This window comes from Chenopodium quinoa, unplaced genomic scaffold (genome assembly GCF_001683475.1).
Source record: "Chenopodium quinoa cultivar QQ74 unplaced genomic scaffold, ASM168347v1, whole genome shotgun sequence".
Classification (NCBI taxonomy): Eukaryota; Viridiplantae; Streptophyta; class Magnoliopsida; order Caryophyllales; family Amaranthaceae; genus Chenopodium; species Chenopodium quinoa.
Genome location: NW_018744311.1, coordinates 807,874 through 828,277, shown reverse-complemented (window position 1 = coordinate 828,277; position 20,404 = coordinate 807,874). Strand labels below are relative to the sequence as shown.

The 20,404-nt window shown below is 34.9% G+C and overlaps 1 protein-coding gene across 3 annotated transcripts; it reads right to left on the bottom strand.

Annotated features, from left to right (window-relative positions):
• Positions 1-7,442: 7,442 nt before the first annotated feature.
• Positions 7,443-19,653, bottom strand: LOC110695971 (beta-glucosidase 13-like). 3 transcript variants are annotated; one of them, XM_021873219.1, is made up of 15 exons: positions 19,516-19,652; positions 12,448-12,503; positions 11,295-11,329; positions 11,093-11,162; positions 10,793-10,851; positions 10,629-10,704; positions 10,450-10,527; positions 10,182-10,269; positions 9,547-9,802; positions 9,166-9,281; positions 8,767-8,984; positions 8,578-8,609; positions 8,332-8,434; positions 8,131-8,239; positions 7,443-7,822 (listed from the first exon to the last, which is right to left on the bottom strand). In XM_021873219.1, exons 6-15 carry the CDS (start codon positions 10,687-10,689, stop codon positions 7,648-7,650), a joined length of 1,236 nt encoding a protein of 411 aa, XP_021728911.1. In that variant the 5' UTR covers positions 10,690-10,704; positions 10,793-10,851; positions 11,093-11,162; positions 11,295-11,329; positions 12,448-12,503; positions 19,516-19,652; the 3' UTR covers positions 7,443-7,647. The 3 variants fall into 3 exon arrangements, with proteins under 3 accessions (XP_021728911.1, XP_021728910.1, XP_021728909.1); XM_021873218.1 differs by lacking the exon at positions 12,448-12,503 and having other exon boundaries at positions 19,516-19,653; XM_021873217.1 differs by lacking the exons at positions 12,448-12,503; positions 19,516-19,652 and having other exon boundaries at positions 11,295-11,571.
• Positions 19,654-20,404: the final 751 nt, after the last annotated feature.

Sequence of the window (20,404 nt, the reverse complement as noted above, 5' to 3'; positions counted from 1 at the left end):
ATCGTCGCAGGGCCACCATAAGAAAAAGACATGGCCGCAAACGCAAGTAGCAAAACAAAATAACACACACACGTTAGCAAAAAGCTGAGTAATCACCACATATCAGAATACAAAGAATAATATAATTAACTCACTTAAACAATGTAGTTCGAAACTACATTACACATTATACTCTGGAAAATAACCTTTATCAACTCAACCTCAAATAATAATACGAATTTTTACTTAATTAACTCATATAACCCATAAGTGTGCCATGCTCGTTGTTCTATACCTAGCCTTGGACATGGGTAATTCGAATAAAACCAACAAGTATAAAAACTTGAATACTCCCAATAACCAGAAAACACCTTGAACCTCACCACATACGGGCCAATTCCCATTGTAGGGGACCATAGAAAAACAAATAGTAAAGATTGTACCTCATTCTTAACTCATGATTATCATTTGCTTACCAACATGCCAAGGACTAAGGTATACAACGTTGAGCCTCAAACCAAGAATAAAATAATAATCTCAACCTTTTGATCTCATACATTGATCAAATAATCTTTCACATGATAATAAATTCTCAATATTGGCACATGTTCCCAAATAGTATAATAATTCGAACTCGATTCAATCGTAGTATATCTCAACTCTTATAGGGCAATCATACTAGTTACCCAAATGTAATCAATTCTCAACCCAAAATTATACTCTGCATTAACAACCCTAAAACCTCGATAAAACAATACTCCCTATAACAACAACATTAAAAACCCCTAGAAATAACACAATCAATCAATGCGACAATTAAATCATATAATACTACACACGAATCATATACATATAAATTATGATCATATATAATTCACAAATAATAAAAGTTACATATAACAATACGAAGTACAATCAATACTAACAATTTATAATCAAACAAAATCAAGAAATAAGATTCGTGTGATTATTAGACAAAAATATAAACATACGACTCCAAGATTATTGATAGTGTGATTACCTTCCGAAAACACTTAAGCAAATATAAAGCACGATACTCCACCGATTCACGATTAACAAATCACGCATTCACGCACAAGATACTCCACCATCACAATTAAAACTCACGCACGAGAATTGTAATTTTGGGGAAAAGTGATAATAATGGGTTTTATCAAGAGTTATCATGAAAATAATACATATTATAGGAATTCATGGTAATTATGGCTATTGCTAGCTATAAGCCCATGAGAAAGGAATTTTTATACCAAAACTTACGATTGTACAAATAAATAATAGGGTTAAAGTAGTTTATATACGCTTTAAAATAAAGAATCATATTTAAATTATAATAGGGTTTTAAACCTTTTTGAACTCTAAAATAAAATTAAAATATGAGATTAGGAAAGTTATTTAATAAATAAAAATAACTATTTTTTTTAATAAAAATATATAATATAAAATCATAAAATATTCGGAATTACAATATACCCTCCTTAAAACAAGTTTCGTCCCCGGAACTTAAAATAGAAAAGTTTAGGGTATTACAGGAACCATATATGACCATTATATGTTGTCATAAATGTCTGTGATAGGCTTGAGTTCTCGAAATCGGTGCAAGGTGCAAACAAGTAATTTGACCATTTAAAGGTACATTGGATGGTTTTACCCACCTAAATGGGCTCGCGGAGGTTATTAGGGACCATGGTAAACATCCCTGTAATTTTTATTTCCAGACGAAAAAAGGTAAAAATAAATCCCAAAATTAAAGACTATTATTCACGCTTTTTGAGGAATTTTAAGTTACGACGTCCGGTGGCGAAAAGTGTTGAGATCCTAGAGGATACATCTTAGGGTCATATAATGCCGTTTGGAACCATATATGACCATTATATGTTGTCATAAATGTCCGTGGTTGGCTTGAGTTCATGAAATCGGTGCAAAATGCAAACGGGAAAATTGACCGTATAAAGGCATATTGGATGGTTTTACCCACTCAAATGGGCTTCCGGAGGGTATTAGGGACCATGGTAAAAATCTCAGTAATTTTTATTTCCGAGCGAAAAAAGGTCAAAAAAAAATCCCAAAATTAAAGACTATATTCACGCTTTTTGAGAAATTTTGAGGTTACGGGGCCCGGTGGCGAATAGTATTGAGATCTTAGGGGATACATCTCACGGTCATATAATGCCGTTTGGAACCATATATGACCAATATATGTTGTCATAAATGTCCGTGGTAGGCTTGAGCTCACGAAATCGGTGCAAGGTGCGAACAAGTAATTTGACCGTTTAAAGGCATATTGGATGGTTTTACCTACCCAAATGGGCTCCCGGAGGGTATTAGGGACCATGGTAAACATCCCATTAATTTTTATTTCTAGGCGAAAAAAGGTCAAAAAATCCAAAAATAAAAGACTATTATTCACGTTTTTTTATGAATTTTGAGGTAACAGGGCACAATGGAGAAAAGGAGAGAGATCCTAGAGGATACATCTAAGGGTCATTTAATTCCGTTTGGAACCATATATGACCATTATATGTTGTCATAAATGTCCGTGGTAGGCTTGAGTTCATGAAATCGTTGCACGGTTCGAACGGGTAATTTGACCGTTTAAAGACATATTGGATGGTTTTACCCACCCAAACGGGCTCCCGGAGGATATTAGGGACCATAGTTAACATCACGGTAATTTTTATTTCTGGGTGAAAAAAGGTAAAAAAAATCCCAAAATTAAAGGCTATTATCTTCGGTTTTTGAGGAATTATGAGTTTACGGGGCTCGGTGGCAAAAAGTGTTGAGATCCTAGGGGATACACCTCAGGGTCATATAATGCCGTTTGGCACCATATATGACCATTATTGTAACACCCCAATAATTCTCTCTTTAAACCTGTGAGGACCCTGAATGAAACCAAATTAAGTCATACAACTTGGAACCATTAAGGCCCTTATTCAAATCCCAATAAAAGTAGTAAGTGATTAAATTCAGTGTTCAAATAAATTCAAACCCAAAAGAAATAGTGTCGAATAAAATCGAATTAAAATAAATTCAAACTTGCAAAAGAAATAAAATGCAAACAACCAACTCTCTACTCAAGATCCCACACCCCTGATGAATGCTGCATGTGTAAGAACCTGTGGTAATTCTGCTCCCCAATATTACAAGTGTAAAAATTGGATCGTCACAGGGTCATTGAAAGGCGAAGGCCATGACCAAAGAAAGACACACAAAGCACGCAATCAGCAAAGCTGAGTACATACAAGTTGCAAAATAAATTAAGAAATCCATAACATGCTACTAATAATCAATCATCATGCATCATTAAATTATAGACTCAACACACGACTCAACTATTTATATTACTAAGACTCCATTAATTAATAATAGGTAAATCATTATTTTTATTCATTGGATTACGCAATAGACAAGGTTGTCCAACCCATGCTCCATTTGGAACATCAATAAAAGAAAAACCCCATGCCTCCTTTCGGAAACATCAATAAACATCCAACGACCACGGGCGCGACTCCGTGATCGTAGTTAGTATGAGATCTCACCTAACTCCTAGTTTTGAAAAATTTTTGAAATAAGAGACTCGTAGATCAGATGGCCTCGAGAAAAGTACACGGCTAATACCCCATGTACCCCAACCCCTGATTGTCATTACTCCAGAAATGCACCAATCCAGAGTTTTATTGCTCATCCATCTTGCACTTTACGTGATTTACAGGTTTAGACTTGGTGATGACTCATATGCATAACAATACAATCAATCCAATATCAATTCAATCAAGTAAAACAACTTTTCAATTTCAATTCTTGATTTATTAGTGGCAAGCAACATTTATTATTTATTCCTTTACTACCTCGGTGTATAAACACCTTGAGTGCATAAGGCACCCCAAAACCTTAACCTCGTCTTAGAAGACTTAAATTCTTCCTTTACTCATCCTGCTTGCATAATCATGAATGAGTAATAAATTAATCATTACACCAATCATATACCTTTGCCTCTAAGTGCACCTTGCATAATTAGAGCACAAATAATACTTGCAATATAAAATAGTGCATGTCATACGAAATTCACAATGTATAACCAAACAATTTAACTCAGTCTTCCCTATACATGATACTAAGTTCTCGATCCGTCGTCCTTAAACACGCACCTAAAAGAAAGGTTTTGTAACTTGTACGTACCTTGAGCAAACGAATTGGTATGCCACTTTACTAACTAGAAATCACCTTCAATAAACTCCTCTCCTAAGCCAAATAATAACATCTCAATCAATATCCAATCAATCAAATTTACAGCAATACTAACTTACTTTAAAACCTTCAAAATCCAAATCAAACAACACTTTAAAACCTTCCCTTTAGTTAAAATTAAAGGCTTATATATAGTTCTTTAAATTTTCTTCATAAAAACCTTAAAATACACTCTTATACATGAAATTACAGCAAGTTTAAAGTTTAATAAAAATCTTTAAATTATTTTAAAACCCCTAATAATCTCCCTTTTTAATGGGTGATTAAACCCTCTTTATAAAACATCAAAAGTAGTACTTAGAAACTATTTCTAGCACTTAAAACTTCAATAAAAACATATATTTACGCTTAATGCAAACGGGAAAATTGACCGTTTGAAGGCATATTGGATGGTTTTACCCACCAAAATGGGCTCCCGGAGGGTATTAGGGACCATGGTAAAAATCTCAATATCCGAGCGAAAAAAGGTCAAAAAATCCCAAAATTAAAGACTATTATTCACGCTTTTTAAGAAAATTTTGAGGTTACGGGGCCCGGTGGCAAAAAGTGTTGAGATTCTAGGGGATACATCTCAGGGTCATATAATGCCGTTTGGAACCATATATGACCATTATATGTTGTCATAAATGTCCGTGGTAGGCTTGAGCTCACGAAATCGGTGCAAGCTGCGAATAAGTAATTTGACCGTTTAAAGGCATATTGGATGGTTTTACCCACTCAAATGGGCTCCCGGAGGACATGAGGGACCATGGTAAACTTCCCGGTAATTTTTATTTCCAGGAGAAAAAAGGTCGAAAAATCCCAAAATAAAAGACTATTATTCACGCTTTTCTTATGAATTTTGAGGTTACGGGGCCCAGTGGCGAAAAGGGGAGAGATCCTAGAGGATACATCTAAGGGTCATATAATTCCTTTTGGAACCATATATGACCATTATATGTTGTCATAAATGTCCGTGTTAGGCTTGATTTCATGAAATCGGTGCAAGGTGCGAACGGGTAAATTGACCGTTTAAAGGCATATTGGATGGTTTTACCCACCGAAATGGGCTCACGGAGGGTATTAGGGACCATGGTTAACATCACAGTAATTTTTATTTCAGGGCGAAAAAAGTTCAAAAAATCCCAAAATTAAAGGCTATTATCTACGGTTTTTGAGGAATTTTGAGTTTACGAGGCCCAGTGGCGAAAAGTGTTGAGATCCTAGGGGATACATCTCAGGTTCATATAATTCCGTTTGGCACCATATATGACCATTATATGTTGTCATAAATGTCCGTGGTAGGCTTGAATGCACGAAATCGGTGCAAGGTGCGAACGAGTAAATTGACCGTTTAAAGGCATATTTGGATGGTTTTACCCACCCAAATGGGCTCCCGGAGGGTATTAGGGACCATGGTAAATTTCCCGGTAATTTTCATTTCCGGGCGAAAAAAAGTGAAAAGATCCTAAAATTAAAGACTATTATTCACGCTTTTTGAGGAATTTTGAGGTTACAGGGCTCGGTGGCGAAAAGTGTTGAGATCCTAGAGGATACATCTCAGGGTCATATAATTCCGTTTGGAACCATATATGACCATTATATGTTGTCATAAATGTCTGTGGTAGGCTTGAGTTCACGAAATCGGTGCAAGGTGCGATCGAGTAAATTGACTGTTTAAAGGCATATTTGGATGGTTTTACCCACCCAAATGGGCTCCCGGTGGGTATTAGGGACCATGATAAACATCTCGGTAATTTTTATTTTCGGGCGAAAAAAGTTCAATAAATCCCAAAATTAAAGGTTGTTATCCACGCTTTTGAGGAATTTTGAGGTTAAGGGGTCCGGTGGCGAAAAGTGTTTAGATCCTAGAGGATACATCACTGGTTCATATAATGCCGTTTGGAACCATATATGACCATTATTTGTTGTCATAAATGTCCGTGGTAGGCTCGAGTTCACGAAATCGGTGCAAGGTGCGAACGGGTAAATTGACCGTTTAAAGGTATATTGGATGGTTGCACCCAACTATATAGGCTCCCGGAGTCTATAAGGGTCCATGGTAAGTATCTCGACAATTTTTATATAAAAATCTAGAATGTGTATTAGTTTAGCTTTATATATTAGCTTTAAATTGATATTAGACTAGTTGCCAAGTGTTGCAATGTCGTGACATGGTTAAAAGTTTAGCTTTATATATTAGTTATATTATATGTTATTTATAATATGAAAAAATAAGAATTTATTTAACATTGCATTATTTCATAGGGGAATGCTAATATGAAAATTTCAATTAATTTATTAATACACATAATTTTATTTGTTAATTATGAGTAATATCCTGTCATGTCAAATTTTTTTTTTTCGAAATTTCTTATTTTATAAATAATTTTCCGTAATTTTTTAATATATAAATAATTTTAATATCATTTGTTTTATTTGATCCATATTAAGATTGGATGAATACGATGATGCTGCTCATCGTAGAGAATATTTAAAGGCCCTGTATCAATTGGAGGAGTATGAGAGCCATACTTTTAGGGAGTTTGGAGCTGTTTATTCTTCTTATATTGAAGCTCTCCAGTCAAACAACATTGTAAAGCTGGATCATGAGCTTCCTGATTCAAGGATTTTATTAATGTTGTCCATGCTTTACTACAAGCATGACAAGTTGCATTTAATGCAGGATATCCTGAAGTAGTTCATCAGAAATTGTGATGTAAGTCGTTTCAGTGAGAGGTATACAAAACAGATTCATCAGCTAGCTACCCTTGGAAAGGGCCATGTTGTTTAGTATGATTAATCTTTCAAAGTAGACACAGAAAGAAGAAATAGAAAGCTTTTGAACAATTACCAATTTTGAAAGTCGTTTAAAGCAAACCAAACAATGCAACTTCTACCAAATATTTTTCACACATATATTCTTCTATCTAATTCATTAAGTCCAAGCAGTTAAGATGGAGATTTCTGCACCTGATGAGTAACATCAATTGCCAATGTTTAAGAAATCAGACCTCAAAAGTCTATAGAAGGCGATCTTTTTTGCACGGAGGGAAGCTAGTCGCCTTAAGTTGCATGTGTATGATAAATTGATATTAGACTAGATTTAAGCCATGTAATGCTCGGGTCTTTATTAATAATAAGCCGTCTGCTATGTGAAATTTATAATAAGCAACCGACCAACTGTATAACAGGCTCAAATCATATTAGTGTCGTTGTATACGAATCTAGAATATGATATGGAATTCAATATAACATACAATGATACATAATAGGAGCAATTTGATACACTTTAGTCTCCATATATATTTGCATGGTTATGATCACATAAAAATCATAATCATGTACCATATATATAAATATCAGGATTCAGGAATATGACTTCAGAGTTTATTTAACTATCTTTCAAAGAGTGCAATATTATTTCCTGTTTCGCAGGAACTTCTTAAACCAGAAAGCAGAAAGTTTAGGGTATCTTTTTAATCCATCTTTGTAGTCAACATAGTTGATCCCAAATCGAACAGTATAACCAGAACTCCATTCAAAGTTATCCAGCAATGACCATGCAAAATAGCCCTTCACATTTACACCTTCCCTGCAAGCCAAAACCAATACAATCATCAAAATCTAGAAAGAAAAATACATTTTTGCAACAATTAACTTTCGAGGTATTCACAGTTAATTAACCATCCTAGCCCAAACATAGCATAAAAGATAGAACAAACGGAGACCAATTGTGCCGAACCACCTTCAAAAGAAGGCTCAGGGGACTTGATCACCACTATTCAAGTCCATCCACTCGATGACTAAAAAGATTTAGATTTATACCATCATAGGTATGTAATAAAAGACTGCCCAAAATAAAATGAAAGAAAATTAAGTGAGTTTGTAGAGTATGATTACTTGATTGCAAGGTGTAAGAAAGCTAGATGATCATGGTAGTATCGGACCCTCATTTCATCTCTAAGTGCTTCCTTGAGTGACAATGTGCCATTGTTAACCTCGTCAACACCTACAGACATAAGTAGTCAAAATTCTGAGTGAGAATGCGTTGTATTGTAAAGTCATATAAACAAAATTTCTAAAATTTAGTGGTAAACTTGCCATTTTCTGTTATATAGATCAAAGGGTTGTTGTATCTTCTCTTTATATGGACTAAAAGATATCGAATTCCTTGTGGATAAACATACAGCCAATCTGAAGCCGCCTGCAGAATTAGAGGGACAAGAAGATACAAGGAAGTTACCACCGATTTTAGCTGAGGAAATTATTAATAGCATAAAAAAAGATGTACAGCATAAATCATTCACAGAATAAAATTCTTGTGGTACAGAGGAATCACTTGAATACCTTTGGACCAATTGGGATTCCCTTTCGCTCAACTGCGATAAATCAAGCAATGTTTAATAAAAACCAAAGTGAAATTCATGAGTACACATCAACAGTTGAATCTTAAAGTGAAAATATGCTGTGCTATACATCGTACATATTTACTTTTATATATTGTGGGAAGCACATCAAAATAATTTATAAACATACCTGTTTGTCTGACATTAGCATCAGTTGTGTAACTGAGTTTTGCATGCTTCAAACCAGGAGAATAAGCTGCATAACGACTACTGTAATAATTTAAGCCTAGAAAATCATATGAACCATTCAACATCCTTGACTGCTCTGCAGAAAATTCAGGCAATCGGCCTCTTACAAGGGAGCGCATGGAATGTGGATATTCACCTTTGGTTATTGGATCCATAAACCTGTTTGCAACCTTTAATATATAAGAACTTGTTTCTATCAAACATTAATCTTAAAGGTCGTATATATCATGAAGTGCAATGGGACACGATAACAGACAAAGGGGTATTAGGAACTCTGGCTGCAAAAATTTCAGAAATTGATACAAATTTATATAATATATGCATAGCTCAGTAAGCTCACCATCCAAGCATGAAGTCAAGCGCTCTCATAGCAGCAAACTTATGGTGCTGTATTTTTGAGAGTGGAACAAACCAATTCGTCACTAGACTGATACCAAGTATGCCCTGCTGAGATGCCTAGGAATATAACAGGGTAGTCAGAGGAAATCCTGAATTCACATGATGGTCATACATGATTAGAGATGGTCTATGGACTGGGTAGGGAGGAGGAACCGCGACTAGTCCATGAAATAACTAGCCCAATTCATGGGCTGGTCTATATGTGTTGTGTAATTGCATCGTTTTACATGTCAAAAGTAAGTATTGCATGTTTTATATACAGAAATCATACAAGTATATATATAGGCAAGGATTTAGTCACGAGTCATTATAGTTTATAAACCTTATATTTACGCCTATACAAGTCAACTGCTGCTGCATGAGCAAGAAGCTGGTGGTGAGAAACCAAGTATGGCTCAGTGGCTGAATCTCCGCCAGTACAGTTAAGCTGCTGCCACTTTGAACACCGACCAGGAGCCAATCTTCCACTAGCATATCCACCATAAATATAGGACCAGGGTTCATTCAATGTGATCCAATGTTTCACTTTATCACCAAATTCTTTGAAGCAAATATTTGCATAATCCCTAAAATCATCCCTGCAACATTTTAACAAACAGGACATGTTTTACTCTAAATTAAAACTTTTATAGGCCAAAATATGAGAAATGCTTATAATAAAGGCCAAGGCGCTGAGAAATGATTGGGCCCTTTTTGTCTCAGGTCGGATAAATAAATTGGCATATGAGTCCAAGCTGACAGAGCCCAAGTAAAAAATGGTCTGAAGAGGTAATCTGGTAGTGCCAAACCCAGCAAAAGACCAGGAAATGGCAGCCCAAACCCAGCCTATTGAACACTTGCACTAAGTTTCAACACAAGTTTCATTTTTATTGAATATTATTATGCTTCCAATAAAAAAAAGGGATCTTTATCATATATAGAAATCAATCTTTTCAATATCTCAGAAAGATGACTTACACAATGTAAGGACTGAGGAAACCACCATACTCAGCTTCCAACGCTTGCGGGAGATCCCAATGAAAGAGAGTCACAAAGGGTTTAATACCTGCCAATACAACTCTCTCATAAAAATATTCATTTAAGCCCTATTCAGTTCAGTTTAGTTCAGCTCCAATTAGCTCAGTTCACTTCAGTTCATTTACCATTCACTATTAGTAATAAATGAATCACAAATCACGAAATAATAAGATAGTTATTATAGAAGAACGAGATTTGAATCTTTTACCATTCACTATTAGTTCATCTATAAGGTTGTGATAGTATGCTAATCCTTTCTGGTTCACGCCTTTGTGTAGTTTCCCATCTGTTCAATCATCAGTTCATTTGGCTCATCAGACAAGGCTGTCGAAATGAAGAAAACACATGCTTTGGAAATCAAATTAAGACAAGGGTATTAAAACATGCATGGCAATATCCTTGACCAAGAAATTGAAAATCTGTAGGCATCTAATCCCATTTTCTTCATGAGCTTCACATCCTCCTACGAAATGATTAACACGGTTAATAAATAGAGCATGTTATATTAACAAAGGAGTTTTAATTAGTTGAGCAACAGTTGAGTCTATTACCTTATACCGATGGTATGAGTCTATTGCCACATCACCATTACTTCGATCTTTAATCTTATCTGCACAAGTAATGTCATGAACAAACAAGATTTGAGATTATAAATTATCTAGGGTTAATCATTCTACAATCCTAACAACTTACAGAAACATTCATTAAAAAAAAAAAAAAAAAGATTTGATGCATGTAAAAGAACTTGAGAATTTGATTTTACTTGGTGTAGGTGACTAATTAAATGTGTAAACCATTAACATAATACCAAATATTTCAAGAGTTCATGGGGCATGAGGTAGATCAAGAACCTGGATATTTTTGAGTATAAGTGTCCCATATACTTGAACCTCTACCATCTTCATGAGCTGCACCTTCATACTGTTAACGAAAATCAATCTCTCTTAATTAAGACAACTATTTTTTCTTTGCCAGCATTTTTACAACTTAATGTTGGTGTAATATAAATAAATTCTATATACAAAATAACTAAATCCTAAACTTCTAAATCACCTGATATGCTGATGAAGCTGTCCCAAAAAGAAAACCTGCAGAAAAACTGCTTCTATTGAGTAAATTGATCCCATAATCAGCTCGAACAACATTATTGATCTCACGACAACCAATGGAGTTTCCAAGCATAAAAAGGAGTAATGATAGTAGGACTAGGAAGACATTGGTTTGAACTTTCATAGTCATGATTATTTTCATTAGAAAAAAAACTGTCTCATTCTCTTTGCTAATGTTATCTTTTATACAGGTATATGCAGTAAAGGTAGAGCATATTCAGGCCAAAGAAATGCAACTGTTGCAAGGATACTAGCATTGAAAATGCATACCACACCTTGACTTATAACAAATTTTAAAGTGACATACATATCACCTTATTTCTGCCTTATTTTTCTTGTATAAAGGAGCCTTTATGCTTTTTGCATGTATTTTGTCCCCTTAATTGCTGTACAATTGTACTCTTTCATACGTTAAGGATTGCTGGAAAAATTTCTGTTATGTTGATGTAGAACCGGCAGGCCTAGGGGCGTTTTTGGTGTTTCTAGAAAAAGTTAGGAAGGCATTTAGGGGTGATAAAAAAGAATGGACTCTTCAATCCACTCTTCAAATTTTACTTGTGTTTTATTTTTTAAATTAAACATTATGTATTACTCCGTAACAACAAATAGATGTTGTATAATATTATTTGTTGAAATAAATTGGAGGATTATAATAAACCCTCCCATTTTGACAATCTCAATATACAAATTAATAAGTTATAAGAAAAAAAACATGTCCTTAAACCTTATCTTATGATGTGATTAATTGTAAGTCACTTTTACAAAGAGAATTGATCAAACTTCTAGAATAGAAAAACAATTTAAATTTAAGAAAATTGCCAATGAAATTTGTATAGAATATAATCATGATTTTGTAAATTTATTAATCATTTTTAGACAATAAATTCCACTGAAATCCTATTTGGAAGTGAAGCACCAAGAAAACCGCATTAAAAACAGTAATTAAAGACTTTAAAATGTAGTTAAATGATTATAATGATGAACCATGTGCTAATCACCCACTAAAATTAGAGAGCACCAAATTCCCAAAAAAAAAAAACAAATAAAAAAAGCACATGGTATAATCACATAGTTTGAGTTTTTTTAAGTGTAAATACCGCTATCTCCATCTAAATTTAGGCTCAGCTAACCTGAATTGTCATAAGGAATTGTCCTGTAAAAGTGAAACAAGAACAATTATAGTACATACTTCGTATTTTAACAAGTTAGGTGCTCAAATTTTACCCACTATTAAGTACGTAGAATATATATATGTGCATAACTTGAATTATTGTATGCAAGTATAGAAAGAAAATCCAAGCTTGAAGGAAAGACAGAAAGCAGCAGGAATCACTCAGCTGCTAAACTAATGCTGAAAGCAGTGTTTCCTATTTCTAGCAACATCATAAAAACTCCACTTAAGATCACTAGCTTAGCTTTCAATTGCCTATTATGGACACTATGATGACCACCCACCAGCCTATCAGACACTACAAGGGCATTTTCAAACTACAATGAAGATATCAGACGTCGAGCTGTTTCAAAGGGACTGATAACCTTTGTGTATGTTCTCATACATGTTTTCAAAGGGACTGATAACCTTTGTGTATGTTCTCATACATAACGGGAAGTATATACGTGATTATACATATGCATGGGCAAATACGTATCTTGAATTTAGAGTAATACCATTGGGTAATCAAATAATACCACATATATATAGTGGTACTAAATATATGCATATTAAGTAATAAGTACTGCTTAATATCTAATGTTGTTATAAACGCTTCAAGTGGTAGGGGAGGAGGGCTATATACATGGGCAGCAGGGGAGACACTTGAGTTGAACCTGATATAGGAGGGGTTTAACCCAAGTCTATGTACCACCTTCGTTTCAAATTATTTGCAATGATTTGACATAAAATACAGGTAGTATAATAGTACCGTGAGAAATTTCTCAAGTAATTTCTTCCTATTTTCCTACTACTTCAAAGCTGAAAGCCTGAAAAGTAATTTTTTTCAAACAATTATTGTAGCGGTTCAAACAAGGTTTTCAAAGGCCCTAGAAAATTGAGTCCTTCCTTTAGCTATTCAGTCTGAAAATTAGAATGGTCAACACTTCAAGTGTACTATGCTTTCGAATTTAAGTCCTTGGGACAGTTTTCCCTCATGATAAAGACCCAAAATTCATCTAGTTTGCTGCACATACGTCTCTAAGCAATAGCCTGGCTTCTTTCCAGCACCATCTTGTTAGCAACACTAATAATCCTTACACAATCATCATCTATTTCTGCCCAAAATAAAAGCATACCAGTCGGTCGACCTCTGACAGCCACTGCCAATGATTCTCCATGGCTTTCTCCTTCGGGTGATTTTGCTTTCGGCTTTTCCAAACTTCCTAACAGCAGCAATCTCTTCTTGTTTGCTATCTGGTATGCCAAGATTCCAGCACCATAGTTTGGTATGCAAATGATGGTGATCCTGTTCCTCAAGGATCATCAGTCAAGATTACAGCTAATGAGGGACTAGTTCTCAGTAATCCTAATGGAATCAACTTATGGAGCACCTCTGATAAGTTAAGTGATGGTGGTGAGGTAAGCTATGGCTTTCTGTATGATACCGGGAATTTTGTCCTAAAAGGAAGCAACAACAACGAGACAGTTTGGCAGAGCTTTGACAATCCACAGACAACTTACTGCCTTCTCAGCAGCTGAAAGTAGAAGTGAAGGTTAACTCTCAGCTATCACAAACTAATTTCGCAAAGTGGAGGTTCCAGTTACGTTTGATCCCTGACGGAAACCTTGTTCTCAATACCAGGGATCTAACAACCGGCTTTGCCTATGGTGCTTACTACACTAGTGGCACAAATGAAAACCCGAAAATTGCAGGTGAGACATTGGTCTACAATGAGTCCGGGTATATGTTTATCTTAAGAAAGAATGGTTCAAGGGAACGTGAGCTAGGTTTAGACCTTCGTGAGAACGGTTAGTTTTACCTTACTTATGACGGTATTGCAATGGTAATTCAACCTAGAACGAGAGGAACCGTTGATTCACACAATTGGTCATCGTGCTTGGTTGAAAATTGACAGTTTGAAGGTATATCGGATGGTTTTACCCACCCAAATGGACTCCGGGGTGTATTAGGGTCTATGGGAAGCATCTCGGCAATTTTTATTTCCGGGTCTAAAAAAGTGAAAAATTGTCCAAAATTGAAGGCTATAATACACGATTTCGGGTCATTTTTTAACATTTTTTTTCGAAAAGTGAACTGAATATGCGGATGACTCCCGAGGTCATATAAGCTGGTTTGAAACCACAACACATTTATAAAGATGTCTATAAAGTACTAAGAATGAGTTATGTTTCTATTTTAAAATTTTGGAATATAATAATGTCATACAAGTATATTGAAGTGATATTACTTGACAATAATGATGTCATATGAATATGATGATGTCATAAAAGTACATTGAAGTGATGTGACTTGACCATAATGATGTCTTATAATAATGATGGAAGTGATATTACTTGACATTAATGATGTCATATGAATATAATGATGTCATTTAAGTATATTGAAGTGATGTGATTTGACAATAATGATGCCATATGAATGTAATGATGTCATATTATGTAATTATATTTATAATGATGTAATGTGAATTCACACTATGATTTGAAATTGGAAAAGAACACATGTTATATATCATGTAACTATGGATAGTCATACTACTATTCACATGTGTGTTGATTGATGTGTCGATTGATAGACTATGGATAGTAATAATACTTTTATGGAACCATCATACTAGTACTATTTATGTTTGTAATCTAAGTATCACATCTCATCTCATATTCCATCACCAATTACACACAAATTGTCCCTCAATCACTATGTCTCAGGGTCTATTGGCACATTCCCGGTATAATCAACCTCGAAAAATGAGCAGTAAGGGTAATAAGGGATGTAACAAAGTGTCAAAATTACATCCCCCTACCATTCCAAACCTTTTTCCCATGTTCTGGGCAGTTTCAGCAACTTTTCCCGTTTTTCCAATTACCGCCTTTTTTCCCGTGTTTTCCATTTTTGGGGCCCACAAAAATATTTTTTGGAAAAAAAAAGTGTCAAAATCAAGATTAATACCCATTCTTTGGATTCTATCAAAAAAAAATTGGGTGTTATTATCACATTTTCTTAAGTTTGGACCCATTATTGTGTTACTCTCGGTCGGGTGTTCACTACAATGATTATGGCAGTTGTAAACCCAATTTCCAGATGGTTGTGAAGGATGAATTAGATGGTTTTGGGCATCATCCATGACTCCCAAGGCCCTTTGGGAACCCATGAAAGTACTTAGATGCATAATCTTGTCTGGTGAAAAAATGATGTACGGAAGCCAAATTTGAAGGCTATAAATACACGAAATCGGAGCAATTTAGTAGGTGTCCGGACCCGGTGTCAGAAATCCACGGAATTTTACGGGATGCATCCGAGGTCATATGATGTTGTTTGGACCATATACAACCATAAGTCGGCTACATAAAGGCCCGTAAAAGCTTATAGCCAATACAAGTGGCGTGTACGGAAACTGGTAAATTGGATGCTTAAAGGCAAATTGGATGGTTTAACCTCCCAATTGGACTCCCGGAGGGTATTAGGGCCTATAGGTAGCTTCTCGCCAATTTTTATTTCCGGGTAAAAAAAAGTCAAAAATTGGCAAAATTGAAGGCTATATAATACACGCTTTTTGGCCAATTTCGGAGGTTTTGGGACCGGTGTCGGAAAGTCTCGATATATTAGGGGATACATCCAAGGTCATATAATGTCGTTTGGAACCATAAATGATCATTATATGTTGCCATAAATGTCCGTGGTAGCCTCGAGTTTAAGAAATCGGTGCAAGTTGAAAAACGGGTAAATTAACAGTTTGAAGGTATATCGGATGGTTTTACCCACCCAAAATGGACTCCCGAGGTGTATTAGGGTCCATGGGAAGCATCTCGGCAATTTTTTATTTCCAGGTCTAAAAAAGTGAAAAATTGATACAAGTGACGTGTACGGAAACTGGTAAATTGGATGCTTAAAGGCAAATTGGATGGTTTAACCCTCCAATTGGACTCCCGGAGGGTATTAGGGCCTATAGGTAGCTTCTCGTCAATTTTTATTTCCGGGTAAAAAAAAGTCAAAAATTGGCAAAATTGAAGGCTATAATACACACTTTTTGGCCAATTTCGGAGGTTGATTTCGGGTCATTTTTTGACATTTTTTTCGAAAAGTGAACTGAATACGCGGGATGACTCCCGAGGTCATATAAGCTGGTTTGAAACCACAAACAATTTATAAAGATGTCTATAAAGTACTAAGAATGAGTTATGTTTCTATTTTAAAATTTTGGAATATAATAATGTCATACAAGTATATTGAAGTGATATTACTTGACAATAATGATGTCATATGAATATGATGATGTCATAAAAGTACATTGAAGTGATGTGACTTGACCATAATGATGTCTTATAATAATGATGGAAGTGATATTACTTGACATTAATGATGTCATATGAATATAATGATGTCATTTAAGTATATTGAAGTGATGTGATTTGACAATAATGATGCATATGAATGTAATGATGTCATATTATGTATTATATTTATAATGATGTAATTGTGAATTCACACTATGATTTGAAATTGGAAAAGAACACATGTTATATATCATGTAACTATGGATAGTCATACTACTATTCACATGTGTGTTGATTGATGTGTCGATTGATAGACTATGGATAGTAATAATACTTTTATGGAACCATCATACTAGTACTATTCATGTTTGTAATCTAAGTATCACATCTCATCTCATATTCCATCACCAATTACACACAAATTGTCCTCAAATCACCATGTCCTGGGGTCTATTGGCACATTCCGGTATAAACAATCTCGAAAAATGAGCAGTAAGGGTAATATGGGATATAACAAAGTGTCAAAATTACATCCCCTATCATTCCAAACCTTTTTCCCATGTTCTGGGATGTTTCAGCAACTTTTCACGTTTTTCCAATTACCGCCTTTTTTCCGTATTTTCCATTTTTTGGGGCTCACAAAAATATTTTTTGGAAAAAAAAAGTGTCAAAATAAAGATTAATACCCATTCTTTGGTTTCTATCAAAAAAAATTGGGTGTTATTATCACATTTTCTTAAGTTTTGACCCATTATTGTGTTACTCTCGGTCGGGTGTATGTTCACTACAATGATTATGGCAGTTTGTAAACCCAATTTCACAATGCTTGTGAAGGATATGCAGAGCGTTCTGCGATAGGTGAGTACATATTAGTTCACCTTCCAACTACTGATTGGCCATTCAATGATTAAGAAAGCTTAATCCTTCCAACCAAGATGATTGTAAGAAATCTTGCTTGAATGACTGCTTTTGTGCTGCTGCATTTTCCAAGATGACGAAAATCCTGGTTGTTGGAAAAAGAAAGCGCCACTGTCCAATGGAATAAAAGAACCACAGTACTTGGAACAACTTGGATGAAGGTAGCAAATGTTACCAATCCCAATGACCAATCAACCAATTGTTCCGATCTCCCTTCAAAGAAAAAAACATAGGGTGAATTTCTAACTAAAGTTCTGTTAGGACTTAGGAGGATTCACATCTTTAAATTTACTTTTTCTAAGTGCATTGGGTTGGGAATTTTCATCTATCATAAGAGGAAACTGAAAGTGTTAGATGAGGGTCAGAGACAACCACTGAAGGAGTACAGTAATGTCAATCGTTTCAGCTACCAAGAACTCCATGAGGCAACAAACGGATTCAAGGAAGGGTTGGGAAGAGGGGCTTTCGGTATAGTTTACAAGGGCATGGTCAGTGGAGGAGGTCTCCAATTTGTGTTGCAGTAAAGAAGTTAGATCAAATAACAGGTGATACTAATAAGGAGTTCACAACTGAAGTCAATGTGATAGGCCAGACACATCACAAAAATCTAGTACAACTTGTAGGATTTTTCAAGGAGGATGATCAAAGGTTGTTAGTATATGAATACATGAGCAATGGTAGCTTAGCAGATTACCTTTTCGGCGATCTGAGGCAAGCTGGACAGACAGAGTTAACATAGCTCAGGGGTTAGCAAGGGGGCTATTGTACTTGCACGAGGAGTGCAGCACCCAGATCATTCACTGTGATATAAAGCCCAGAACATACTTTTAGATGAACATCAGAATGCTTGTATTTCTGATTTTGGGTTGACTAAGCTTTTGGCTCTAAACCAAACCCATACAAACACAGGAATTAGAGGGACCAAAGGCTATGTTGCTCCGAATGGTTTAGACACAAGCCAGTCACGGTGAAGGTAGATGTCTATAGCTATGGGGTTCTGCTATTGGAAATCATATGTTGTCGAAAAAGTATATGCATGGAACTCATAGAGGAAGAAGGTGCAATTTTGACAGATTGGGCATTTGATTGCTATCAATCTAACAGGTTAGATGTGCTAGTTAATGATGATAAGGAAGCTCTTAATGATATGCTACGATTGAAGAGGCTGGTAATGGTATTGGTGTATCAAGAAGATCCAAGTTTACGAACCAACAATGCGAACAGTCACACAATGTTAGATGGTCTTGTTGAAGTTCCTATTAATCCTCCTCATCTTCAATTTCAATAACTACCCAAAATTAAATTAGTTGAATGAATATATGTTTTTCATTTTGATTTACTTTCATTTGGTGCTCTGCTGGTAATTTGCAGCCATCAGTTTTTAGGGGAATAAAAAGATCAGTCTATTAATTTAGTGTGTAGTGAAATACTATGTCATAGGCATGTATTTTTTTAGTGATTTTATATTAAAAAAGATTTGTGTTCAAGTATTCTCATAAAAATATATTTCCAAATTAGTAAAAATTAATGATTGACCTAAAAAATAAAAACTTGTTCCATTTAGCAATAAATGGGTAGCCTAACTAAGTTTTGTTAGTTTCATTTTAAAAATTGATTAAACATATATATAATTAAACTCTACTAATAGCACCTAGTTTATCAAACAATTACAAGGTAATATGATGGTTGTAAACCAATATATGCAGGGAAGTTCTCTTTTTTATCTTTCTGCATAAGTAATTTCCTTATCTGCGATCAGTTTACTAAAGTAAATCATGAAAGTTTCTAGAGGACTTACGAGCAACAGACATTCCAGCGAAACAGAGCTATACTGATATGAAGGTTCTTCAGATAAAATACGAGTACTGATTTCTGCTTCATGTCGAGCATACACAGGCTGGCATCTCCGCATTTGCACCATCTGAACCAAAGAGTTAATCAGCACCAAAGGTTAGAAGGAGTCGTGCATTACACGATGAAATTCCATTTTAAAATGCACAACTCAAGAAAAAGGATCAATAAGTGCATAATAGTTAGCAAAGATATAAAATCAGTTCCATTCATGCTATCTTAGCTAATCTGTTATGTTACTACTAGTACTAGTAAAAAGTTTGAACTCTTCTAGGCTTCCTCATCAAAGCCACATTTCCTGTAATCAGATTAAAATCATCAGAAATTTTGAAGCATACACATAACAGCATATAGGAATGTGGTTTACACAATTTAACAATGTTTGTAGCATGAGTACTTTAAACTTTAAAGAACTGAAAGGAAAAGGATCATGATCTCTGGTCCATCTTTACACCAGACAAATTAGGATCACCGGGTAATCAGAATAAAACAGGTAAAATCTTACTTCAAATTATTTTGAAATGAATGTTTTGTATTAGCTGTTCAAACTATATTTACTGTAGGATTCCATGTATCTTCTATTTTTCTAATATAAGATTATAGGATTTGCAGTAACAAGGAAGTTTTTAAGTGTTCAGAAGTCTCATCAGTCATCAGTTGACAGCAACATGAAAACTCTTCAGAATTATCAGACAAGCATGAACCATACTTTTTTTTTTTTTAGTCATGTCTTGTAATGCTAACCAAATATTTGTCTCAAGAAGCTCAAATAAGAAGAATTGAAAGAAGACTCAGTTTTTCTTGAAACCAACATGTACGCTCTCCAATTCATTTCG